The sequence below is a fragment of the Sceloporus occidentalis genome, unplaced genomic scaffold (assembly GCF_023333645.1).
Source record: "Sceloporus occidentalis isolate IW3139 unplaced genomic scaffold, rSceOcc1.0.p SCAF_2, whole genome shotgun sequence".
Taxonomy (NCBI): domain Eukaryota; kingdom Metazoa; phylum Chordata; class Lepidosauria; order Squamata; family Phrynosomatidae; genus Sceloporus; species Sceloporus occidentalis.
The window spans coordinates 6,317,802-6,345,724 of record NW_028316982.1 but is presented as its reverse complement, the minus strand read 5'-3'; the positions used below and the strand labels follow the sequence as shown (position 1 = coordinate 6,345,724).

The following is a 27,923-nucleotide window of genomic DNA, read 5'->3' as shown; positions in this document are numbered from 1 at the left end:
ACCCAGTGAGTTTCCATGGGTGAGCAAAGATTCGAACTCTCATCTCCAGAGTTGTAATCCAATGCTCAAACCTCTACACAGCACTAAAACAAAAGCTGAAAATTTAGAAATACACTTGAAGTATCCAAAGTAAAAGGAGCTGGGAAAGTGACCCAGGGAATATGAATACACCAAATAGAAGAGTTATATATGTGTGTCCAATTCAGTGGTCTCACTTTTTGCAAATGCTGGAAAATTTGGGGGCTGAAAAAGCATTTCAAGGAGGATGCAGAATTCTTATTAGGAGGACAACAGACTCATTATGGTCCTGCCATAAGTACACCCATAGCTACTCCCCAGGCTGGGGAGTTCTGGGATTTGTAGCTCAAAAAATAACATTTTCCCAAGCTCTGTGTATGACATGACACAAAAAAGTTCTCTCTTTTTAGGAGATTACAGTGACTTTCCCCCCCAACTCTGCTCTGTCTCCTTAACAGGCATAATTTCAAAAGGGAAAGCTCTGATCAAAAACCTGTGCGCAGATCCCTGTGTGCTGAAGCCCTCTTTGTTGTTGTTTTCTAAAAGAATTCTTCCATTATATTTACTTCTTTTCCACTGTTCTCTACTCCATACTCTTTCAAAGTGAATCACTCTGGCTGGGGGATTATGGTAGTTGTAGCCTCTGCCCAACACATGCACACCAGTTTACATTCTGCTCCGATACTACATGACTAGGGATGTATCTACATTGCAGAATTAATACAGTTTAGCATCGCTTTCATTGCCATGGCTCAATTCTATGGAATTCTACCATTTTGTAGTTTTGTAGATATTTGGCCTTCTCCATCAGAGAGCTCTGGTGTCACAATATAACACTTCTATGAAATGTACCTCCTTTATCAATAATTTGATCAGCTATGAAGTGCCACTGAGCTATCCTAGTCATGACGGTTGTGAAGTGGTTCCTGAGAGTTTGGGCTCCCTAGTGGTTGGGCTTTCAAGATCTTAAAAGAAAAAAAATGGTACCAAAACAGCAGAAACACAGAGTGCAGTGACACAGTATAAATAATGCAGTTTGAAACCTCTTTAACTGCTTCCTACATCATCGTCATCATCATTTATTATCCGCCTCTCTCCATTGATCGAGATGTGGAAGCAACAATGACCAGACAAACAACTTCTGCTAAAAAGACATCAGTTAAAACACACATCCATTTAAAAGACAAATAAGATGTACATATGTTAAAGCAATCCACATTTAAAATTCATCATTTAAAATTCACAATTTAATAACTTTGGGATTTGTATTATGATGAGGTACCAGCACACTTGGGCAAAGAAGGTTGAAGGCCTTGTAAAACTACAGATCCCAGGATTTCATAGGATGAAGCTGCAGCACTTAAAGCAGTGCTAAACTGCATTATTTCCACAGTGCAGATGCATTCACTGTAGGCTCTTTAAAAAAGAGCAAGGAAGAACTGGAAGTAGACAGGTGGTTTTTGCTCTCTCTCTCCACCTGAACCCCATGGCAAGTTTCACGCTAAAACGTGAACGCCATGGAAATTTGTTCACTAATGTTTGCAGGCAACAGATAGTCACAGCCCTCCGCTCAAGCTATGCTTCCCTTCTCTCTCCCTGAACATTTCTTTTTGTTCAGCTGCATGGAAACAAGCCATGCAAACCCATGAGGCCGAGGAGGCTCAGCCACAGCAGATGGCAAAAATCAAGAGGCTCGAGTTCTAATTGGTTCAGGGCTCCTGGGGGGACTCGGCACCGAGAACTCAATCTGCCAGCTGCCTTCATTTTAACCCCCCCCCCCCATCCTATGTCTCTGGTACAATGTGTTCCAAACATGGAAAGTCAACCATGTGAGCCCTGATCCTTGCACACTTCTTGCAGGGCTCCTGCCAATGAAATGAGCATCAATGGTGAGGTCACAGATCCCTGTTTGGGTCGCCGCGTCAGCATCACCTCATCAAGAACAGACGTCACCAGCATACTAATGTCATCAGACCTAAGCAGTCCTACGCAGGAAGGATTAGCCTGCCTGCCAGCCAGCATGGTTACCGAGGAAACCCAGTCCCCCCCCCTCCCTTATGCCATGGATGCAATCGGCTTTAATGAGATTTTTCAAAATATATATACACACTGAAATGCACTCTCCATGGGGAGAAGCAGGGGGGAAATGCTGGGAAATGATGATGCACCAGTCATACATCCTCTGCCACTTGCTGTTGCAAGTCAAAGAGCATCACTGTTGGGATCCGTAGATATGGTGCTCCTCCCGAGGAACGAGAAAGTCAAGAGGGCCTGGGGTAATAATTCGTGCCAACAAGCACCGAATGCCGTCACCATTACTTAGGGGCATTACAGGCAGCGGAATAGAAAAGCTGTGACATCGGCAAGCAAAGTAGAATAATTTGAATCCAAATTTGATAAGCATCCCTTCATTCAAGTTGCTTCACAAAATCATAAAATCCTAGAGCTGGAAGGGCCATCCAATCCAACCCCTTTCTGCCATGCATCAAAGCACTCCCGACAGATGGTCATCTGGCCTCTGCTTAAAAACCTCTAAAGAAGGAGACTCCACCACCCTGCAAGGCAGTAGCGTCTTCCACTACTGAACAGCTGTTAACTGTCAGGACGTTCTTCCTAATGTTGAGGTGGAATCTCTTCTCCTACAGTTTGCATTTGTTGCTCTGTGTCCTAGTCTCTGGAGCATCAGAAAACAAGCTTGCTGCATCTTCAATATGTCATCCCTTCAAGTATTTAAACATGGCTATCGTTTCCCCTCTTAACCTTCACTTCAGTGAATCATGAAATCCTAGAGTTGGAAGGGATACCAAGGGCCATCCAGACCAACCCCTTTCTGCCATGCAGGAAGACACAGTCCAAGGACTCCCTGTGACATACGGCTATCCAGCCTCTTTTTAGAAACCTCCAAAGAAGGAGACTCCACCACTTTCCAAGGCAATGCATTGCTCTGTTAAACAGCTCTCACCATGAAGAAGTTCTTTATAAGGTTTAGGTGGAATTTCTTTTCCTGTAGCTTGAATTCATTGCTCCATGTCCTAGTCTCTGGAGCAGCAAAAACCAAGCTCGCTCCATCCTCAATATGACATTCGTTCAATTATTTAAACAGGGCTATCATGTTTAGCTTCTTCCTCAGGCTAAATACACTCAGCTCCCTAAGTCACTCCTCATAGGGCTTGGTGGTTTCCAGACCCTTTACTATTTTGGTTTTCCTTTTCTGGACATGCTCCAACTTGTCAACATCCTTTTTGAATTGTATTGTGGTGCCCAGAATTGGACCCAGTATTCCAGGTGAGGTCTGACCAAAGCAGAATAGTGCAGTACTATGACTTCCCCCAGTCTTGACACTACACTCCTATTGCCTTCCCATCCCTCCCTTTGGGATGCTCTACAGGTTTTTTGACATCCCTTCTTCCCCTAAGTGCTAGGATCAAGGACAATATCATGCTACAGTGTTAGAGCACGATGGTTCCACTTTAACTGCTATGGCTGGAATTTGTAGTTTAGTGAGGCACCTGAGTTAGCTTGCTGAGAATGCCAAATGCCCTTCCATAAACTGGAAATCCTGGGATGCCACAGGATGTAGCCATAGCATTTAGAATGGAATCATAGTGCTATAAAAGTGTGGTGTGATTTCGTTGTTGTGTACCTTCAAGTTGTTTCCAACTTATGGTGACCCAGTGTAGTTTTCCTGGCAAGATTTGTTCAGAGGAGGTTTGCCACTGCCTTCCACTGAGGCAGAGAGAGTGTGACTTGGCCAAGGTCACCCAGTAGGCTTCACGGCCAAGTGAGGAATTGAACCCTGGTCTCCAGAGTCATATTCCAACACTCAAACCCCTATGCCATGCCGTGTTAAATTAAACCTTCAATGCCAAGAAACAGATTTGGTGCTTATCACCCACAGAGAGAAAAGTGACACAGCTTGATATGTTTTTATTTACTCAGGCTCCCTCCTTCTTCCTGTCATCCTACTCAGGGTCTATGAAGACAATTTGCACAATATTTGCACAGCCACGGTGGAAGCCGAGAGGCTTTGAGTGAGTTCTACCAAGCCACATGAGCAAAGCTCTCATGAAACGAGAAGCTGATTGCTGTCCAATCTGAAGAGAAGGCTAATAATTCATGCAGCTGAGTTTGCAAAAGCCCCAAATTCAGGCTGTGCACTCTGATAGCTAAAACTTGTTTGTTACAGGCTGGCAAAGTGCCCTTCCTTGGAGACAGATGGGAGAGAGAAGGCAACTAGACTGCATGTGTTTGGGTAGAGATGCCCACAAAGCTGTGCCTAAAAAGAAATATTTGGCACGCACGACCTGACTATCACAGTATTTCTCTATAGATGCAGAAGAAACAAGAAACATGGAATGCACACCACCTCACTAACACTATTACACACTGTTGCTGTTGTGTGCCTTCAAGTTATTTCCAACATAAGGCAATCCTAAGGCAAACCCATCATGGAGTTTTCTTGGGAACATTTTTCAGAGGTGGCTTGCCATTGCCATCCTCTGAGGCTGAGAGAGTGTGGCATGCTCAAGGTCACCCACTGGGTTTCATGTCAAGCTCGGATTCAAACCCTGGTTACCAGTCCTTGGGAGCTTATCACATGGGAGGAATTTCGCTTAAATTTGAATGAAAAGAAACTGGGGCCATAAAGCATTCACTTAAAGTCGCTAGTTTCGTGCAATTACGTGAATACACATTGCATTCGAACGGGCTCCCCATTGCCCGAAAATAGCATGCCATTGCCCAAATTTGCATGTGGCAGTCTATCACGCAATAACATGAAACCACATGATTGCGTTCGGACTGACTTCCCATTGCCCAAATTTGCATGTAGTGGGTTATCACGCAATAACGTTAAACCCCATGATTGCATTCAGATTGCCATCAGATGATACTTCCAATTCCCCTTGTCTGATAAACTGGATAGTCCAATGCTTAAATCACTACACCATGCTGTCTGGCCAAAGAGCTCCAGCCAGATTGCTACACAAGGGAGGACATAATTTCCTTGTGGCAACATAGCCTGCCACTTTGTTTCAGGACACAAGTCAAAGGGTTAGAATCATAGAATCATAGAATCGTAAAGTTGGAAGAGACCACAAGGGCCATCCAGCCCAACCCCATTCTGCCATGCAGGAAATCTCAATCAAGGCATTCCCAACAGATGGCCATCCAGCGTCTGCTTAAAGACCTCCAAAGAAGGAGACTCCACTACACTCCAAGGGAGTGTGTTCCACTGTCAAATAGCCCTTACTGTCAGGAAGTTCCTCCTAATCTTGAGCTGGAATCTTTTATCCTGTATCACCTCTTAACCATCTCTTTTCCAGGCTAAACATACTCAACTCCCTAAGTCTTTCCTCATAAGCCTTTTACCATTTTAGTTGCCCTCATTTGGACATGCTCCAACTTGTCAACATCCTTTTTGAATTATGTTGCTCAGAACTGGACACAGTATTCCAGGTGAGGCCTGATCAAGGAGGAATAGAGTGGCACTTTAACTTTCCTTGATCTAGACACTATACTTCTATTGATGCAGCCTAAAATCACATTGACTCTTTTAGCTGGCGCATCACACTGTTGACTCATGTTCAACTTGTGGTCTGCTAGGACTCCTAGATCCCTTTCATATGAAGACTCCTTAAGCCAGGTGTCCCCCACCCTATATCTATGCATTTCATTTTTTTCTGTCTAATTAAAAAAAATTAAAATGATAAACTGGCAAATGCAAGATGCTCACACACCCCACCTAGTGCAGTGGCTGATTCTTGGCTTTCTCATGAGACGTCCCTTCAGCATCTCTGTGCAATGACTAACCAGATTCTCAGAAAGGCCTCTAGAGGCTGCGTGGTGCCTTTGCAAATGGGCAAAATACTGTGATTTTGTCCGCTCCCTCCCCTCTGATTACATACCACTGCTACTTCATTTCCCTGCATCAGATCCTTGTGCCAAAGGAGAATGGCTGGCTAATTAGCTAAAAGAACAGAATGTCAGGCTTGGTTTCTTGCAAAGGCTGGAGAGGGAGAGCCGCTCTATGATTAACTTTGTTGGGCTCCCTCCTTCGCCATAAAATGTACTTGGCGTCTGGCCTTTTCACTTTCTCCCCAAGTTTCTCACCCCATGCTGCCACAATATTGGGTAATAGTTGATGCAACAGGAACTTCCATTTCCCGGGAGGAAGGAGGGAAATAAAGAGCAGAGCCAGTGTTGTGTAATAGTTTTTGAGCATTTGACTGTAACTCTGGAGACCAGGGTTCGAATCCCAGCTTGGCTGTGGAAACACCCTGGGTGACCTGGGGAAATCACATTCTCTTAGCTTCAGAGATGGAAATATCAAACATCCTCTGAATGTAAAGCCACTGAGTGACTTTATTAAGCCACACTCTCTCAGCCTCATCCTATAACATCTATAACATCAGCCTCATCTTATAACATCTCAGCCGCAGAAGATGGCAATATGAAACACTCTTTGAATGTAAAGCTACTGAGTGACCTTTGGCAAGTCACCCTCTCTCAGCCTCAGAGGATGGCAATGACAAACTCCCCTCTGAAGAGACTTGCCAAGAAACTTGCCAAGAAATGTGCCCAAGATAGGTTTGCCTTAGGGTCGCCATATGTTGGAAATGACATGAAGGTACACAAGAAAAACAACAAGGAGGGAAGGAGGGAGCTAGAGAGAGAGAAGGGGAGAGAGAAGGAGAGAGAGAAAGAGAGACAGAGTAAACATAAAATGGAATAAAACAATAATAGTTTTTGGTGGGTTTTTGAGCTATGTGGCCATTTTTCTAGAAGAGTTTATTCCTGACGTTTTGCCACATCTGTGGCTGGCATCTTCAGAGAAGGTGCTGGCAAAATGTCAGGAAGTAACCCTTCTAGAACATGGCCACATAGCCCAAAAAACCCACAAAAAACTATGGATGCCGGCCATGCAAGCCTTCGATTTCACATTAAAACAATACAGTGGATCCTTGTTATACGCTGGGTTTTGGTTCCAAGATCCCCCGTGTATAACAAAATCCGTGTATGCTCAAGTCCCATTAAGTATAATGACATAGCAAAATGGTGTCCCTAATAAAAAATGGAACATCAAGGTAAATTTATACTTTTTTGGAACATTTTCAAACCGTGTATGCTTAAATCCGTGTATAAAAAATCCGTGTATAAGACTGTAATGTTGCTGTATTGTTGGGTTGTGTTAACTACTTTGCCAAATACACTCCTTTGCAAGAATCTTGTTTTACTGCGTAGTGTCACCAGTTGTTTCACCATCCTCAGGGCCATGGAGTTGGGAGGGATCCCAAGGGTCATCCAGTCCACTCCCATTCTGCTATGCAGGAATACACAATCCAAGCAGTCCCTGTGACAGATGGCCATCCAGTCTCTGTTTAAAAGCGTCCAAAGAAGGAGACTCCACCATTTCCCCAATACAGTCCATTCCATTCTCAAGCAGCTCTTATAGTCAAAATGTTTACGTGGAATCTCTTTTCTTGTAATTTGGAATGGTTGGTTGGTGTCCTAGCATGCCTTTACACTTAGAAATAATACAGTTTGGCACTTTTTAAACTGTCATGGCTTCGTCTTACAGAATTTTGGGATTTATATTATCATATTATATTTTAATATAATATATTATAAGCAATGTTATAAATTTATCAAGCCAAAACCTAAGTCAAGCAGAGGAGGCTGTTTGTCCAGGGGGTTGTCCTTCTGCTCCTTAAAACGTACACCCATGATATGTTTCTCGGTTTTGGATGTCATCCTGGGATTTATAGTTCTGTGAAGCACCAGAAGTCATGGGCAGAGGCCTTGTAAAACTACAAATCCCAGACTCCCATAGGATGGAGTCTCTTAAAGTGGTGTCAAACTGCATTATTTCTGCAGTCTAGATGCACTCAAGGACCTTTGCTTCTGAAATTATAGAACCTTTGAGTAAAAAAGGACCTCCCGAGGGCCATCTAATGCAACCCAAACCATGCAGGAATACACAACTACAGCACTCCTGGAAGAAGATGGAGAGGCTGAGTTTATCATACAATGAGGCCGGGAACCTGCCCTGGCTCTATTTTGACTGTATTCTGGGTCTCACTCCTTATTTGAGGGGTTAGTGCATGAACAAAATACTATTTTTAAGGCATTTATTCCTTCTTTCAATGTCTTTCTCTTTGACACCTTTTTGTCTTCCCCTGCTTGCAGCCGAAACCAAGGCTGTTGAGGATTCATGGAAAACCATTTTTATCTCTTCACAGGTTGCTGTCATTGAAGATGCTTCAAAGCCCAAATAAAATTCCCTTTCCCCACCCTTTTCAGCCTCCCAATCTCTCTCTCTACCCCAGAAAGAGAGAGAGAAGGAGGAGGGAACAGGGAGCTCCAGCAAATTCATAAACTGCTCACACAGGCACAGGCGGGCACCACCGAAGAGGAGAGATGATCCATCTGGCACAGTGACACGGTAATAAGTCTGCCTAATTGTCAGGTCAGGCATAATACGGAGCTCGCCTGTCAGTCGCTTCATTGCAGCTTTGTACTGGAGATGTAAAACGCCTTGTACTGCCTTGTATGTTGCGTGGGCGGGTGGAGAGATAAATCAGACAGGCAGAAGGTGGAAGGGTGGCATGAGACCAGGCTGGGGGGGAAAGAGAGGGCTGGGCATTGCGGGTGGCAAAGGAAGGGGGATGCAGACAGGAGGTGAGGCGTAAGCAAGGATATGGACCACGTGCGTGAGCTAAGATGTGTGAAATCCCAATCTGGGTTCAAATCCTGCCGTGGTTGAAGGGTCATCCAGTTGGCCTATGTCCAGTCACACTCTTTCAGACCCAGGCTGGATCTAGACTGCCATATTAATGCAGTTTGACACCGCTTTAACTGCCAGAGGGCTCTGGTGGTGCAGTGGTTAAATGCTGATACTGCAGCCACAATGTTGTGAGTTCGATCCCAGGACTCCAAGGTTGACTCAGCCTTCCATCCTTTTGTAGGTCTGTAAAATGAGTACCTTGGGGGATGCAATGGATTAGTGGTTAAGATGCCAGTTGTGATGATCAGAAGGTTGGCAGTTTGAAGTCCAAGTGCTCACCATGATGGGGTGAGCTTCTATCACTAGTCCCAGCTTCTGCCAACCAAAAGCATGCAAATGCAAGTAGATAAATAGGTACCACTTCAGTGGGAAGGTAAACATCATTCGGTGCAGTCATGCTGGCCACATGACCACCAGAGCAGTCCTCGGACAACGCTGGCTCTTTGGCTTTGTAACGGAGATGACCACCAGCCCCTACAGTCGGTTAAGACTAGACGTTCATGTCAAGGGACTACCTTTACCTTTTACCTTTAAAATGAGTAGCCAGCTTGTTGGGAGCAATTGGCTTACACATTGTAAACCATGTAGAGAGTGCTGTGTTCATTGTGAAGCAGTATAGAAATGTAAATGCTATTGCTATGGCTCCATCTATTGGAATCTTGGGATGTATATTTTGTGGTGGCACTGGACCTCTCTGACAGAGGAGGTGAAATCACTTACAGAACTACAAATTCTACAACTCCATAGCATGGAGCCATGACAGTTAAAGTGGTGTCAAAGACTTATTGTTCTTAACTGCCCTCAAGTTGTCCCTAATAAATTACTAATAAAATAAGGATGCTCAAGAAAACTCTGTTGTATACATATTGTGAGCCATGGTAGTTAAAGTGGTGTCAAACTGCATTTATTCTGCAGTGCCTATGCAGCCACAGTTCCCCCCACCACCACCAACCACCCAAATTAAAAGAAATCCTGAAGGAGCTGGCCTAGATTGGCCCAAAACGTTTTGCCCCATGGTATAGCCTGAAAGGGCACCATTGGCTCGAATGAAAATTGAGTAAAAAAGGATCCTGGAAAAATGGAGCTCAATGGTCCAAAGCTGGTCCAGAACATTATAAGAAATAGCAAAGGGGATTTTGAAAACATTTTACATTGGCCAGTAGGAGATGAGTTTATCATTGGTTGGCAGTATATTCAAATCCTCAACAGTGCTGGTTTCAATTGCAAACAAAGGAAGATAAAAGAGTGGAGTGTAAAAAGAAAGACCCTAGAAGAAGATATAAATGTCTTTAAAAATGGTAGTTTTACCCAAGTTTTGTTCATGCACTAACCCTACAGTTCTGCACATAAGAACTAAGTTTGGAGGGCATTCTGGCCAGCATGGCGTAGCGGTTTGAGTGTTGGTCTACAACTCTGGAGACCAGGGTTCCCATGAAACCCACTGGATGACCTGGAGCAAGTCACATGCTTTCAGCCTCAGATAATGGCAATGGCAACTCCCCTCTGAAGAAACTTTCCACAAAAAAACCATGATAGGTTCACCTTAGGGTCGCCATAAGCTGGAAATGACTTGAAGCACACACCAACAACAAATGAATGAATAGAATAGCATCCCTGCCCATGATTCTCTGGTTCTTGAAATCATGCAGCAACAACAAATGCAACCCTTAGAGGGTTCCAGGGACAGAAAATTAATCCCCAGATTTGGCACAGTTGTTTATCCCTGCTGTACAAAGATCACAGTCTTTACCAATTGCTGGTAAGCATGATCCAGTGGAGCTGGGATCTTTTGCATGCAAAGCATGCGCCCTACTCCCGTGTCCCTGGCACGAATTTCTCTGTCGGGTTGAGATGTTTCAGAAATCAATGAACACCATAAAACAAGCAAGCAAGCAGACGGAGAGCTAGAACATCAGATGGGAACAGAGCCATCTTCAACGTCTATAAAGTGACAAAATCCCATTTGCAAGGAAATTTCTAACGGCAGGAAAGAAATGTACAAAGCTCTCTATCTCTGTGCATGTGTGTATGTGTGTTTGTATGTGTGTTACTCTATTCTCTCCTCCTGACACCTCCACTCTTGCAAGAATGTGCCGGTTACAATCTCTTGTCAGCAAGAAAAGGAGATTAAAAACAGGCTGGGTCTCTTCTCCTCCAGTCAATGAAACTTTAATATATAGAGAAAGCAAAGGCACATCCCACCTTCTCTGCAGCCGTCTCTCAATGTTCCAGACAGTGCAGCAAAAGCAATCAATAACCAGCTCCCACCCACCCTCCAAAAACAAAGACATAAACACACATACACAAAGACATGCATATACACTTGAAAACAGGAGGGAAGGCAGAGCTGCAGAAGGCCCCCTTAGAAACCATCTGAGAGTGGCATTCCTCCACCCACAACTAAACTGTTGTGTACTGGGAACATCTTGCAATTGTTCCAAGGCAGTCTGGAGCTCAAAAAGCGCATCTATCCTCTATTTATTTTTGCCAAGAGGGAGGAAGGACTGGCAGACAAACAGAGCCATTCGCTCCCTTTCTTGCACAAATTCTCTTTTCCCACCTTCTCGTGAATTTTTTGGCAGTTTCTGCAAAGCCATTATCAGTATGCCTCTCCATGCAAACCACCTGCACAGGTCTCTCGAGAAACTTAAGCATGTTGTGTACTTGTGTGTGTGTGTGTGCATGTGCATGGCTTGAGCTGGAGGTCACCAGAACATAGCCCAAAGTCCTGGCTAGTGGCTCCCATGTCAATGGGACAGTGAGTCTCGGTCAGTTTTTAGTCTCAGCTTAGGCTGCAGTCAGTATTATTTGCTAACATTCTGGACCACCCAAGGATGGAAAAAGATCCCCAGATTCTTGCAGGAAAAGAAAAGGACAAAGGGGCTATTTTAGGTGACAGGAGAATGCCTGTCAAGCTGCTTTCTCTTTTCCCTCCTGCCAATACTCAGTTAGACTCGAGTACTGATCTAGCATAAAAAGACGGCACAGGAGAACCAGGGACTAGTTCACATTACAGAATTATAGTGCTATGATTCTACTTTAGCTGCCATGCTTGCTTCCTATGGGATCCTGGGATTTGCTGTCAAGGAAGGAAATTCAGCATACTCAGCCAGAAAGGGTTCTAGCAGCTTACCAAACTACAAATCCCAGGACTCCATAGGATTGAACCATGGCAGTTCAAGGGGAACCATAAGCTGCAGCTGCACTGTAGAATTAGTGTAGTATGATACTATTTTCATTGTCATGACTCAGTGCTACAGAATCCTGGGTTTTGTAGTTTATTATGGCATGCTGAAGGCTAAATATCTCACAAAACTGTAAATCACAGAAATACATAGCACTGAGCCATGGCCGTTAAAGCGGGCCCGAATTTACTTTAAATGTCCATGCCCATGGTATTTAATTAGTACTGCTTTTCAAACTGTTTTAACTTGTTCTCATGTTTAATGTTGCTGTTGTTGTTGTGTGCCTTTGAGTTGTGTCTGACTTATGGTGACCCTAAGGTGAAAGCTATAATGGGTTTTCTTGGCATGTTTCTTCAGAGGTGGTTTGCCATTGCCATCCTCAAAGGCTGTGAGAGTGTGACTTGCCCAAGGTCACCCAGGGGGTTTACATGGCTGAGCTGGGATTTGAATCCTGCTCCCCAGAGTTGTAGTCCCGCACTCAAATCACTACACCACACTGGCTATCTTCATGTTTAATACTTATTTTAAAATCTAGTTTAAGCCATTTGTTGTTTAAACTGGCATTGCTTAATATTTCATTCATACATTTCCCCCTTTTAAAGTCTCATGATAAAGGGCAGGATATAAATAGCTGAATAAATAAATTTAATCAGTCCATAAAGAGATGTCCGGACCCCCTAATTTCTCATTGCTCACAAGTGGTTGGGGCATCCAACCTACTTCTGCCAAAGAGTTCTGTATGGCTCCTTACATCAGGACAACCTTGTTAAGTCTCTTTTATTGGGGAAAATGTGTCTTACAGGCACCTGAAGAATAAAGACTAATCTGCATTTAATATTCTGTCGCCTTGCAATAAACAACAGCATTGTTATGATTGGGAATAGTGGAAATTTAGCATTCTCGGCAAGGAAATCATTACCATCCTCCAAAGATCTCCCATAGCTTCTTCCATCTGTGAGAAACTGAGGATGGGGTGGGATGGGGAGAAGAGAAACAGGGGATGTCTCCACATGTGCCTTTGGTTTATTTATTTACTTTCATATCTTATTGAATGGATTAAGTCTGAATACACAGCAGCAGATGTTGGGGATCAGAGCATCTGCTAATCAGGGCAGGGCGCCTGTGAAAGGGAACTAAGCTCATATGTGAAGGGAAAGAAGAGGAGGGGAGAATTAATAGAGGAAAAATGGAGTGAGAATGGTTTCTTACACAACAAGTGCCATTCAAAACAGAATCAGTGTGCTGAGCTGGAGACTCGCAACAATTCCAGGTTTCTCCGAGACCTTTATGGGTACCACAACCTATGTACCTGCCAATTGCCCCAATTTGAAATTAATTCTCTGCCATCCCAGTTTTTCAGATCCTTTTAAAATGTCCCAGTTTTTCTCTCCTCCTCCCACTTTCCCCCTTCATCCTGGTTTACTTTAATTGCTGCAAAAGTAGCTTGTAATGCATGAAGTCAGCATGGGGATTGAAGAGGAGAGGGCAAAATCTCAGGCAAAAAGAAACTACTGCAGTCTGTCTCAACCTATATCTTCTTACTCATTAATAACTTTTGTTGTCTGGATGAAATGGCATATTTCCCAGTGACTCTGGAGAACAGGGCTTGAATCCCCACTTGTCCATGAAAATCTATTCAGTGATCTTGGATACAGAATCATAAGAGTTAAAACCCTCCACCACCCTCTGAGGCAGCAGCGTCTTCCACTGTCAAACAACTCTTACTATCCGGAAGTTCTTCCTAATGTTTAGGTGGAATCACTTTTCCTGAAGCTTGAATCCCATGCTCCGTATCTTTGGTGCAGCAGAAAACAAGCTTGCTCCATCCTCAATATGACATCCCTTCCAATATTTAAACATAGTTGTCATGTCCCTTCTTAACCTTCTCTTCCCCAGACTAAACATTCCCAGCTCCCTAAGGTGCTCCCCATTGGGCTTTATGGTTTCCATATCTTTCACCATTTTGGTCGCCCTCCTCTGGACACACTCTTGCTTGTCCACATCCCTCTTGAATTGTGGTGCCCAGAATTGGACACAGGATTGCAGGTGAGGTCTACTGTGTCCAGTTCTGGGCACCACAGTTCAAGAAGGAAGTTGACAAGCTGGAGTGTGTCCAGAGGACAGCAAAGAAAAATTATGAAAGTTCCATGGAATGCATGGTCTCTTAGTCTCGGACAAAGGAAAAGGTAAAACTCCCTCTCAACTAATCTTGCTATGAAAACCCCACAACAGGGTTGCCTTAGTGTCACCATAAGTTGGAAACTATTTGAAGGCATGCAGCAACAATGAAATTGACACTCATCCCTTCTATAAACTTGACTGGTTGTAAATGGATACAGCAGGTGGCCGACCGCAAAGGTAAGCATCCCAGCCCTTTAGCTGATGATGGGTTCTAGGATCTCCTTGCAGCAGTTGAATAACCTGAAATCTAAACAACAGTTCCAACCCAGACTGTAGCCAGAGCCAACACCCCAGATCTCCATGGCTGTATAACCTGTCTGCTGGGCTGGGATACATGTCTCCTTCTAGGAAAAAACAATAGAAGATGGCTCCCCAGGGTTGCACAGGGCAGAAACAAATATAGGAAGCCGAATTGTGCAGGTATGAACCATCTCTCATCACTTCTAGCCTTTTCAGAAACCACTAATCTCTTCTGTTTCTTGCCTGAATTAAAACCACAATGCTAGTATTCAGACATGTTCTTTTGAATATGCAGCAGGTTTGCTAAGATTAATGCTGATTTCGCAACCAGGAGGGAGAGAGGAAAAGTAACAGAAAGAACAACAGCAAGCACAATTGAGGCAGCTTCGTTGTGCAGGCTGTTGAACAATATTGACTCAGCTGAGCCCTGGGCTGTTGGTTATTGAATGGAAATCATAATGCGAATTTAACCCAGCTAAGGATATGATAGACAACCATGACTCGGAGCTGCATTGAAAAGAAGATCAGCACCCTGGGAAGGCAATGAAAGTACAGTCGGTCTTCCACAATGGTGGGGTGTAGGGGTGCAGGACCCTGTAAAAATGAAAAAGCTGCAAGTACAGTGGACAGCAGCAGAGGAGTTGACAGTGGTGTCACTAGGGGATGCAGACAGCACCAGGTGACACCCCAATGGGGGTGACACCACTGTTCCTCCAACATCTGCCTTTGGCTAGAAACGAGCTGTGGTACTAACTTGAATCTCTCTAAAATACTGAAGTAATGGAGTGAGTGAGATGCGGCTCAATGAGAGAAGAGTGGATAGCTGCAGGGTTTTTTTAAAGAATTAAAATTTAAAATTTCAAAATTAATTTCTTAAAGCTATATTTTCTTGTATTTTTTATTTTTTTAATTTTCTTTAAAAATATCACATTTTACCAAATTTTCACTTTAACCACAAGAAACTATGTACAATTGTGGCCCTCCAGGTGGCTTTGGCTTACAACTTCCATGAGCCTTGAACCCTACAATAATCCAGTGGTGATGAATTTGAGTCTCCAGTTTTCAGGTGTCATCTCCAGCAGGAGAAGAGGGTGCAAATTCTCCAGGGTTTTGGGGGGGGTGGGGGTGGGGGTGGGGGTGGGGTAGGTTCAGCTCTAAGCAAAAAGAAACAGCTGGTACAAGTGTCAGCTTACTACGATTTGCAAGGCTTATTTGATTTGTTGCTGCATCTTGCAAAGACTCTCTAGAAGGTTTATGAATTTACTTATCTTCTTCCTTTCCTCACAGTCATTGTGGTGCCAGGACTCACCTTCTGCTCTGCTCTGCATCTACTTTCTGGATAGAAGCAACCAGGCTAGATTACATATTCCATATCCTGTCTCTGTAAGGCTGCATCTGCACTGCAGAAATAAAGCAGTCTGAAACTGCTTTAACTGCATGGCTCAATGCTAGCGAACCCTCTGATTTGTAGTTTGTTCTGGCACCAGTTTCAGTTCATCTTTATTACAGTCGTAGACCAGTGGCACCAGAGCCCTCTGGCAGAGATGGCTAAATAGCTTAGAAAACTAAAAAGAAATACCAGAATTCTACAGCATTGAGCCATGACAGTTAAAGCAGTGTCAAACCAAATTATTTCTGCAGTGCGCATGCAGCCAAAGTAAGTGAGAAGGAATAATCCTCCCATTGCACCCTCATCTGGAAATAGCCCCTTTAGCTTTGATTTCTGCCCTAAAGTCAAAAATGGGAAACTATGTTCTTAGTGTGTGTTTCTCTGTCTGTATTTGAATGACAAAGTTTGAGCAACCGTGTCTGGTACTTAACACATAATACTCAATGACATTTCTGGCTTTGGCCTAGCAACTGCAGGGCTTGGGACAATCATGAATTGCAGTCCTAACTATGAGAGTTGTAGGGCAAAATCACCAAGACAGAAACAGCTGCCCAACCTTTCCTTTGACCTCCAAATGCCAAGGCACATCCCAGAAGGCCCTCAGCTCCATTGCATCCCACCAACCTGACATAGACCCCCTGTCAGTCCTAGAGTTGCATCCTGATCCCTTTCAGTCTCTGGGATTTGTCAAGAAAGGAGGGAGAACACAGCGAGAAGCTCTAAGAGCAGAGCTTAAGATCACAGAAGTGACAGTGACAGTCAGGTGGGGAGCTGCTCACGCAAAGAGGTAAGAGAGAGAGAAGGAAAACCTGCTGTTCGGCATCTCTTTAGACAGATCTATATAGAAGCCCTTTTATAAAGAGGCACCAAGTAGGTCAATGCAAATGTTGGGAATACACCAAAAGTGCAGAGGGGAAAGCAAGAATACCCCACCAGTTCTCCTTCTGACCTGCAAGCATTCAGCAGGAGATCCAAAGAGGTAAAATCTGAAGAAGGCTGGATTGCTTTTTGTTTGGAGTAATGCTCTCAGAATCTCATGAGCTGTCTGTCACCTGGTACACACATTATCTCATCCCCATACCCACAGGTTTTGCATTTCTATGGCTGTTCCTACAGACTGATCATGAAGGCCCTTCCTAGAATCATAGAGTTGGAAGAGGCCACAAGGGTCATCTAGTCCACTCCTATTCTGCCATGCAGGAACTCACATGGCCATCAGTATCTGTTTAAAAACCCCCAAAGAAGGAGACTCCACCACACTCCAAGGCAGTATCTTCCACTATCAAATCACTTCTACTGCCAGGACGTTCTTCGTAACATTGAGGTGGAATCTTTTCCTGTAGCTTGAACCCACTGCTCCGGGTCCTAGTCTCTGGAGCTTCAAAAAAGAGCTTCTCCATCTTCAGTATGACATCCTTTCAAATATTTAAACAAGGCTATCATATCACCCCTTAATCTCCTCTCCCTCAGACTACCATACTTTGAGCTGCTCCTCATAGGGCTTGGGGGTTTCCAGACCTCTCACTATTTTGGTCAAGCTCCTTTGGACATGCTCCAGCTGTCTACATCCTTCTTGAATTGTGGTGCCCAGAACTGGACACAGGATTTCAGGTGAGGTCTCACCAAAGCAGAATAGAGCAGTACTATTACTTCTCTCGATCTAGACACTATGCTTCTGTTGATGCAGCCTAGAACCCACCTGTTTGCTCCATACATCTGAAGAAGTAGACCAATTCTACCAAGGTTCATGCTACAACTTCTTTTGGACAGCTAATCTCAAAGGTGCTGCACAATCTCTTTGCATACTGATAATTCAGACTAACACAGATACGTTTCTGAATTCTAACGAATGTGAGAAAGATCCCTGCACAGACTCCAGTAAGAGTCTGAGTAAGAAAACAAAGACAATAAATCATGACCGCTGTTCCCATCCCCAAGTTCTCCCCATTCTAACCTGCTGAGTCCGCGGCTTGTAGGGTGAGCTGCTTTCTAGGTCTGCCAAGATACTGGTCAAGGAGTCGATTTCTGCATCCAGACTGGAACGCCTTTCTTCTATTGTTTTGGCACCAGGCTTGACCTAGAAAAGTCACCATCATGATCATCATCATGAACCCCAACATCTTTATTTATATCCTGTATTTTCCCCACAACCGGGACTCAAGAAACCTTACAACTTGAAGCAAACACAATATGGTTAAACTATACAAAACAGCAACATGAAAATGGAATTAAAAGATCAATACCATTAAGAGCTGATTAAAACATAATTAATTTTTTTAAAAAAAAGTATAAGAACAGTACAATTAAAAATACAGAGGGCCCTCACATTCACTGTGGTTAGGGATGCAGAACCCCTGTAAAAGTGGAAAAGCCATATTAAAAAAAACCTATTTTTTTTTACCTTAGAGAACACCTCTCTAGGAATTTCTAGGTCCTCTAGCACAACTCTATGGTCAACATCCAATGGAAGATGACCATATAATTGTGCCTGAAGACCTACAAATGCCTAGAGAAGTGTTTTCTCTCCAGGAATTTCTAGGTCTTCCAGTGCCACTTCTAGCAAAATATAGTCATAGAGCCATGCTGGACAACCTAGAGATTCCTGACAGAAAGTATTAAAATCCACAAAAAATCAAATATGTAAATAACAATATGTAAATAATCAAATCTGCAAAATTCAAAGCTGCAAATGTCGAGAGTCAATTGTAGCACAGCTCCATCTTACAAGCCTTTTCTTAATAAATAGTCAGCCCTCCGTATCTATGGATTTTTATACAAGAATTTCAACCATCCACTGTTTGAAAATACTTTAAAATTATATAAATTCTCTAAAGCAAACCTTAATTTTGCCATTATATATAAAAGGGACACCATTTTACTATGCCACTGAATTTACATTCACAGATTTTGATATCCATGAGGAGACCTAGAACCAAACCCCAGCAGATAGCAAGAGCCCACTGTATTCGGTTATTGAAAGACTGTTGGAATAAACGACAACAACAACAACTCAAGAAAAGAGAACAAGGAAGCAGGTATTTGAACCTCCTTAGGGAGGGAGTTCCAGAGCCTTGGGTGCTATCTCATGTTCTTACCAGGCATGCTTATGAAATGTAGTGGGGCTGAGCTTCTGACTGAAAGGGCCAAATAAAACATCCCCACTCATCTTCTCAGTGGAGAATTTGAACAATGTACAGCCAAAACCTTGAATCTGGTGCAAATAGTTGATGTTCAGCACATTTAGTGCCAAACCTGAGGCATACCCCTTTTAAAATGGGGTAAAATAAGTCTGTTTGCTTTGGAAGATTGGAACTCTCTGTTCTGATGCCAGACAGGTGTTTGAAGTATGTTCTACTGCATAGCACATCTGCCATAGTGGTGCATCACTTGCTCTCAGGTCAGATCATGTTGCTCAACCATGTCACCAAATCTGGATGCCTCGCTCTGACCTCAGAAGTGAATAATGTGCCACCACTGCACCGGGCAGCACAGACTCTTCTTCTCAGGGCCCAAATAAGCTCATATGGAGAGATACAGTCTGTCACATAGGAAAGGATGTGGACAAGATGGAGTGTGACCAGTGAAGGCCAAGCAAAATGGTGAAAGGTCTGGAAATCACCAAGCCCTATGAAGAGCAACATAGGAACCTGGATATGTTTAGCCTGGAGAAGAGAAGGTTAAGAGATGATATGATAGCCCTGTTTAAATATTTGATGGGACAATCTTGTTTTTTGCAGCTCCAGAGACTAGGACACAGAGCAATGGATTCAAGCTACAGTAATAGAGATTCCAGCTCAACATTAGGAGGAACTTTCTGACAGTAAGAGCTATTTGACAGTGGAAGGAGTCTCCTTCTTTGGAGGTCTTTAAACAGAGGCTTGCTGGCCATCTGTTGGGGCTGCTTAAATCTGTATTCCTGCATGGTAGAAGGTGGTTGGACTGGGTGGCCTTTGGAGTCTCTTCCAACTCTATGATTCAATGATAGGAACAGACATTCTTGAGCATTTTTCTGGAAATGTGTCTGCCTAACATTGAAGCTTGCAACATTATCATTCTTATACAGATGTTTTCACATATAGTTGGCAGGGTTTTCTGAATTTTGGGAAAGAGCTGGGTAAGTAGCATGACTATAGTTGGATGTTAGGACTAAGGAAAAAAAGCATGAAGTAGGGAAGAGTTGAAAACAAACTCTGTTACACAACCATTTGGGCTGTTTTTAATTTTAAAGACACACTCTCCTCACCAAAGTTTATGGTTTTCTGGCTGAACTACAAGTTTTACATACGTACGAAGCCACATCTGCTTATGAACTGTCATGAATTCTTGATGGGGTTGGAAAGCATAGGACCTGGAAGGAACCAATTAGCCATCTCTTGAAAACAATTGTTCAAATGCAAGACCATCTGTCACAGGACACCGCTGTAATTACAGAGGAGTTCAATTCAAGATGCTTGTATTGACATACAATACCCCAAAGAGCTTGGGTCCAGGATATGAAAGATTGCCTCCTTTTGTATAAACCTGCCTTGAATGTAAGATTTTCAATGGAGGCCAGGTTGTTGAGTACACAAGAAAGCACTTTCTCCGTAGCAGCACCCCTTTGTAAGACTCCTTCCAAAGTGATATCAGGCTATCTCCATTCTTGCTGGAATTCTATTATTCTATTGGGTCTTTGTTTCTTAAACCACACTTTTAAACTTTGGCTTTTAATTTTGACTTTTGGCTTTTCAAAAATGTTTTGAATTTGAGAGACTTGGTGGGCAGAAAAATGATTGATCAATATGGTTCAACCCCTGTACCTGCAACACCGGCATCTGCAGTTTCACTTACCTGTGTCCAAAAATATACGTCCACTCTAGGCATTTTCTAGGTCCCCCAGCATGATTCTTTGGTATGCTTCTGGCAGACATTGACCATAGAGTCACACAGAGGAGGACCTAGGAATGCCTAGAGTTGTCTCTATGTCTGCAGGGGAGGTGTATTGAAGATCTGGTTTTCATATACAGATGAAACAAAAGTATGTTGCTCCAGAGCCTACTGGTGGTTCTCCTGTGATTGGGTGAATTATCACCAAGTTTTACTCCAAACTTCCAAAGAGCTATCTAACATGATGAACCCCATCACCCCAGATAGATGAAGCACCTTTGGCTGTTCCTTTAAAGTTCAAACTACAATGGGCTCGTGGAGGTTTGGCTCCAGGACTCCCTACGGATATTAACACCCCAAATTAAATATACCTCTGAATCTTCCCTGAGATCTCTTTTCAGCCTGAACCATTTCTTTATTTCAATAGGTGGTTGATCAAATATGTGGATACAAACCTGTAGAAACTGAGGGCCCACTGTAAAACCGAATGTGGATTCCCAGCCCACTGCCACTGATCAGTGTCTGATGTAGGCTAACCAAGCAAGGCTCAATCCACACAAGATGGAAATGTTCTGAGTGAGTTGGGTATGCTCTCCAAGAAAAGGGTATTTCAGCTTCTTTTAGATGAGGCAGTGCTTCCTTTTGCAATGTGTGACTTTTTAATTTGGATTTTGTCCCTAGTTTTGCATTGGCATGGATGTTATCTTGAAATGCATGAGTTCCTAGAACAGCCATAATTTAGTACTTAAGTCCCAAGGCCAAGAGGCATTTGAGTAGGATGTGGCTGCAGCTGTCACTAGAGACCATGCAAGGAAGTCACGCATGAACACCAGTGACCTATTCAGATCATAGCCTGTAGTGCTTTTGCCCACTGAAGCTGTTGAAGTACAATTTGCACCATTGATAAAGTATTGATTGTGTGACATTTCAATCCGTCTGGCATTTCTGTACCCAGGAGAAAAATAACCCTCCAAGTTTTTAACTCAGTTGAAGGTGGTGATACTGTTGAGTAAATGGTTATGAATTATTATACGATTATATATACTGGAAGCATGTAACAGGGGGAGTATGAGGGTCATCTGAGAATGGTGATATTGCCCAACAAAACATTGGAAGCAGTGGCTGGAATGTTCTTAGTGTCTTGTACATGTGTAACTGTGACTGTAACTTCACCTCAGGAAGCAGTTGGATGTTATCGTGTGGAGCAGAATGCGTCTGCATACAGGGGAAGGTTAAAAGAAGTTGTCCATGTGGTAACACAGCAAACATTCATTGTGTATTTGTGCATTCAGGTACACAATGAGTGCTTCACCTTTCCATGTGCAAATGCACAGCACTTATTGTCCATGGAGACACACATGCACAGTGGGTTGCTCATTCAGCTGTCCTAGTGACGAAACTATTGAAAAGTACATTAAAAGCAGAAAACTGTTTTATTGACAAATGTTGTTCTGAAGGACACTCTCTATGAAACAGCCAAAAACGATGCTTCAAATTGAGTAGAAGTGAACTGAGGTCTAGAAATTTATAGTGGTGCAGATTGTGTGTGGTTGAAAGGAGCCAAAAGTGGCTTCCTGGCCCTCCAAACAAGGCCATCCCTGCTTTAGATCCTGGTAAACATCTCTAGGGTGGTAGAACATTTATTTTCAACAAATGTTTATAAGAGTAGAGACAGTGACAGGGTTATGCAATCCCCACTCCTATAAATTATCAGGGAATAAAAGAAAATAAAAGGCCCACAGAAGGGGAGAAAGCAGAAGTGGATTTCTTGAACATGTTGCAGCAAGTGGCATTTCAGGCCTAGTTTAGATCTAACTGAAAAGCCAAGAGTTGTTCTCCCTTCAGATCCTAGCACAGATCCTAGATGTTGTACCAGACAAGACCTGAATATTCTTCTGCATTTGTCTAAATCAGGGGTGGGCAAAGTATTGTCAGCCCTTCGTATCCATGGATTCATTATCCACAAATTCAAGCATCCACGGCTTCAAAATATTAAACAATATATATAAATTCCAAAAAAGCATACCTTGATTTTGCCTGGAACCAAAGCCCAGTGGATACTAAGGTTGCACTGTGCAGCCTCTGAAGCCCCCCAAGATGCTCCTTAAATCTCCTTTTAAAAAAACAACCCAACAATGGGGAGGGAATATTTGTAATTTTGTTTACCCTCCAAGCAGCCAAAGTATGCCAAAGCTGTTGTGATCCATTTTCCCACACCCTCCAATCCTTCGAACCTTCCCAAGACATAGGGAAAAAAGTGAAAAATGGTTTGAAAATCAGCTAAAATGGCATCTGGAAGTGACATCATTAACTTTGGGCACATTGAGACATACTGACAGGCACAGGGTGGGCATAGGCCCATGCCCCCTGTGCAGTTGCCCAACCCTGGTCAAATCAGTGCCCACGTCCCCATTTTTGAACAGAAATCCCTGCATTCTCCTTATTCCCATTAGTAAATTGCAAAGATGTGGACTGGGACACTGGAAGGAATGCCCAAATGCACATCAGTACTGTTGTGTTTTGGTACCATCGTGTAATGGTCACTTTGTTGCCTATGTTATTTAGCAACATAACAGAACCCCTTTAATGGATATGGATGTTACACAAGTGCCTAATTCCAGCAGATGAAAGTCCATTTACAGAGACATAAGTGACCATCAGGATTCCGGTCACTTAAATGAATATACATAACTTGTTGTTGTTGTGTATCTTCTAGTCATTTCTGAATTATGGCGACTATAAGGTGGGGTACCACAGGGTTTCTTGGCAAGATTTGTTCAGAGGTTTGCCATTGCCTTTCCCTGAGGCTGAGAGAGTGTGATTTGCCCACGCTCACCCAGCGATCCAGTTACACGGCTGAGCCAGGATTTCAACCCTGGTATCCATAGTCATAGCTCTTTGCTCAATCCACTACACCATGCTGGCTCCCTGTCTCCTTCGTTAATACATTTAACTAAACATATTTAATTAGTAGCTGATACAGGATTCAGGCCCCCGTTTTTGGTGCCAATGAAAGGAGTTATTTGTATGTGTGTGCGCAGTTCCACAGGTTGAGAAATTATGGGGAAATTGTGAGGGACCCCTTTTATAATGGTCACCCAGTGGTGACCAAACCTCTGAAGTTCTCCATTCTTGAACAAAAGCATGAAATAAGTTTTGGTGGGTTTTTTAAAAACTTCCTTACCAATTATCCACTGCTTGTTCATGGGGATTAAAATGAATTATTCACCTCCTTGTGTGCCTCTTGGGGCATAAATTTTGCAGAGTGGACAACTGAAGATCTAACAGCTTTGACTGTCCAACTTCCATTGCTGCCTATCAGGGGATCAAGAGCCAGGTCTCTCTCGAGGTCATCCTGATGGAGCAACACTGATGGAGAACAACTTCACAGAAGGCAGAGATGCTGCCTCTTCTTTCCCCTTTTAATTAATAAAATTACAGCTCAGAGCTCATTATTGGTAATTATGGCCACTGTCAGAGCTTCCCGTTTCTTTGCCGGCTTCCATCCGCGTCGACCTTAATCCTGTGCCAAATGCAGCATGAATTAACGTTTAATTAGCCATTAAATAGAATTAACGGTCTCTGATGGCAACGTGGCACAGTGAACAACTGGAGGCAGAGGAGGCGGCGGCTCTGGCATGAGGTGAATCTGCCACGTGCATTTGCAGGAAAACAATGACAAACCAGTTGTTGGCCAGTCCATCAATTGCAGATGGAGGGCGAGTCTGGATTGCTTTTTCTTTTCTTTACTTTTTTTTTTTGGTGTTTTACACACACAAAAAAAACAATTCTTATGTATGTAGTGGCGTGTGTGTTTGTGTGTGTGTGTGTGTGTGTGTGTGTGTGTGTGTATGTTACAGCCATTGTGTAAGGCCTACATTCTGTTCACAGTTGCATGAGCAGAATTCTGTAAATGTAAGCATTTTGTTATGCAGTTGTGCAGTCTTGGATGCTGCATAACTTTCCCAGCAGGGCCTTCAATGTACTCCTTGATGTACTGGGATTGTGGAAAAAGCTGATATGCTTTCTTCCCCACTGCAAAAGGGGACAGTCCTAGGGACATAACTAGATATACAATCAGCTTTATAATACTGGTATCTAACAGAAGGGGGATGTAGTGTACTCCCTGTGTAACTACATGAGTGTAGATTTACATGACACAAGCATGTGTTAGGATCTCAGCTCAGATTTTGGTATTCCATGTGCACTATGCATACAAAATATTTCTACCCTGATCATTATCTTCTTTCTGCCAGAAAATTCATTCATAGTATCACACAATCCTAGAATTAGAAGAGACCTCAAAGTGCCATCCAGTTCAACCCCATTCTGCCATGTAGGAAGACACAGATGGCCATCCAGCCTCTGTTTAAAGACCTCCAAAGAAAGAGACTCTGCCACTCTCCAGAGCAGTGTATTCCACTGTCAGCTCTTATCTTCAGGAATTTCTTCCTAAAGTTTTATGGAATCCCTTTTCCTGTAGTTTGAATCCATTGCTTTGTGTCCTAATCTCTGAAGCAGCAGAAAACAAACTTGCTCCATCCCCAATATGGCATCCCTTCAAATATTTAAACATGGCTATCACGGCCCCTGTTAACCTTCTCTTCCTCAGGCTAAACGTACCCGGCTCCCCAAATTGTTCCTCAAGGAAAATCAAAGTATGGAAGTATGACCCCATCTCCCCCCATAACAATGGAGGTTTATATGCATAGAATCACAGAATCCTAGAATCTTACAGTGGGAGGAGACCCCAAGGACCATCTAATCCAACCCTTGGATTGAATTAACTGAAGAAAAGAGGGATGGAAGAGGAACTGAACAACAGAATCACTTGGCTCTCATCTACAAAGTTTTCTTACCTGAACACTGAAAAGGGACTCATCTGGAGGAAGAGGAGGTGGAGGTGGCAGAAAGGCACCAGCAGATGGAGGGAGATTCCCAGGGTCATCCGCTGAAGGTGGAGGTGGTGGAGGAGGTGGCGGAGGAAAATCACCTACAGGTGTAAATGTAGAAGTAAGCATGTCAGAAGGATCCGGGACAGGTAGCCACAAAGGAACTGGGTTTATACTGAGCTTCAGGACAAATACTACTAGATTACTACATCATCATCATCATCATCATCATCATCATCATCATCATCATCAAAACCAGCAATAATTACAATAGCTTTATTTAGTGCACACTGGGGATGGAGCAAACTTGTTTTCTGCAGCTCTAGAAATGGGGACATGGAACAATGGATGCAAACTACTGAAAAGGAGATTTCACCTCACCTTTAAGAAGAACATCCTGACAGCAAGAGCTGTTCAACAATGAAAGACACTGCCTCAGCGTGTGATGGAGTCCCCCTTTTTGGAGGTTTTTAAACAGAGACTGGATGACCAGATGTTGGGGGAGTATTTTGATTGTATTTTCCCTGCAGGGGGTTAGACTGGATGGCCTTGAGGTACATTACCATGATAAGATTCTATGATTCTATATCACTACACAAAAGTAAAGCACTCCCAGTCTTGAGTCAATAAAGTGATTGATTGAAAATAATGAAAAAGAAACACCTGTGTCGAAAATGTACACTCTAATTTTAAAAAAAGGAATATTGGGGAAGCAACAAATGCAAATATAGTGGAGCCTTCCTATTGAGCTGGTGATCCACAAATCTGACTGCCTGCGGATCGCCATGCCCTATATTATTCAATGGCGGTACATGCCAGTTAAAGGATAATTAAACCACAATTCTGTTTAAAAACACAACTTAAAAACAGCTTTAAAAATATTTAAACGATAATAAAATAAGGGCACAACACACTTCCCCATTAAGAGTTGTTGTGCTACATCTTGTTTATTTTCCATGCTCTGTGTATTGCTATAAGACATCTAAGACCATGAGCCATTCTCCCTATCTGCCTTTTATAATAAAAAAAATCCTCCCACTGTTGGGAGGAATACTGTTTATTTTATAGCCCAAATAATAGCCAAAAATATACAGAAAACAAGGCAAATATTTGGGCTATAAAATAAACGTGGGCTATTACTATTACACATTACTCAGTTTAAAGCCCTCCTGATCAGATCTTTCAGACTCTTGGCAAAAACATTCTTGCCAACTGCTGTGGGGTGCCATCCATCCCTTGCCCAACATCCACCTCCATGAAACCACACTGTGGTCCAAGAAGACAAATCATCCTTAGCAGCAAGATCTGCAGAACCAGTTGTTCACCTCTATTTTTCTCTTCTTTCCTGGGCAATGCCCTTCCACTGGAAGCACAGATAGTTATTTTGTACAAATTAGACCCAGATCTGATGGAATCCATGAAACCCATATAATATGATGCGGGGGGGGGGGGGGTCTACTGGGATCCATTGAATACATATACCTCTTTACTGTGGCTTGATTATACATATTAAAAATATTAAAACAGCTTTAGTGATCATTGTCATTTTGCTTCTATAATGCTGTCTTGCCAAAGTTCAAGGTCTTTAAAGATGGTGCTAAGCACTTATGGTGACTTATGGTGTTAAGCACAAACAACTTTATTCTAATCTCAACTGTTCGGAGGAAAGGTTTTATCCCATTCCATAAAGTTCTGCTCCGCTGGGATTTTCACTCATGCCAGAGCCATTCTGGTAGGCTCCTGAACGCTCCCTGCGGCTGTTTATAGAGATCTGATTACATACATAAATAATATTGATGTCTGAAATAAACAGCAAAAGTAATGATTTAGAAAAGCTCGTTGCTACCAGATGGTTGAAGAGGAGGCTTGAGTCAAAGCAGCCTCTCCAGGGGCCAGTTTTGCAATTCGGCTTGTCTGGAGCTTGTCTGCTCTGGTTTTCGTCTTCCAGGTGAAAGACCCTCCTGCAAATCTGGTAAGGATTGGCTGTAGTTTTTTGGAGCTGGGGGGTCATAACAGCAGGAACGGGGTAATGAAAGCTTGGAGCAAAAATCAGCCCTGCTTTAACTCAATTCCAATCAACACCATGCGCCTCTTCAAACACAAAAATAAAATTACTCAAACACCAAATAGGCAGAGGAGGCCAAATCCAGAATGTTGTAAGGAAGAAAGAAATAGAGGAGCAACAGGCTTTAAATAAAACAAACATAAACACACTCTTATTTTTCATGGGAGGAATAACATGTTGGCCAGGATCTTGCTGGTGTTTTAAACATATGTAAAATCCAACCACCACCACCACCACCACAACAACAATGTTTTTACCTGCCTCTCCCCATGGAAAAAGGCAGGGAACAACAATTAACAAA

General features: G+C 43.1%; 1 protein-coding gene and 1 long non-coding RNA gene across 2 annotated transcripts in view; one reads left to right on the top strand and one right to left on the bottom strand.

Moving 5' to 3' along the window:
- Positions 1-27,923, bottom strand: part of LPP (LIM domain containing preferred translocation partner in lipoma) — a 319,004-nt gene that overhangs the window by 116,514 nt on the left and 174,567 nt on the right. The window contains exons 6-7 of the mRNA XM_089508677.1: positions 25,525-25,658; positions 17,754-17,876 (exon numbers count right to left, since the gene is read on the bottom strand). Of these exons, the coding sequence (XP_089364803.1) occupies positions 17,754-17,876; positions 25,525-25,658 (257 nt within the window). The remainder of the gene's footprint in view (positions 1-17,753; positions 17,877-25,524; positions 25,659-27,923) is intronic.
- LOC149317923 (uncharacterized) overlaps positions 8,370-27,923 on the top strand; it is a 39,421-nt gene continuing 19,867 nt past the window's right edge. The window contains exon 1 of the long non-coding RNA XR_016279947.1: positions 8,370-8,461. This is a non-coding gene — a long non-coding RNA (uncharacterized LOC149317923). The remainder of the gene's footprint in view (positions 8,462-27,923) is intronic.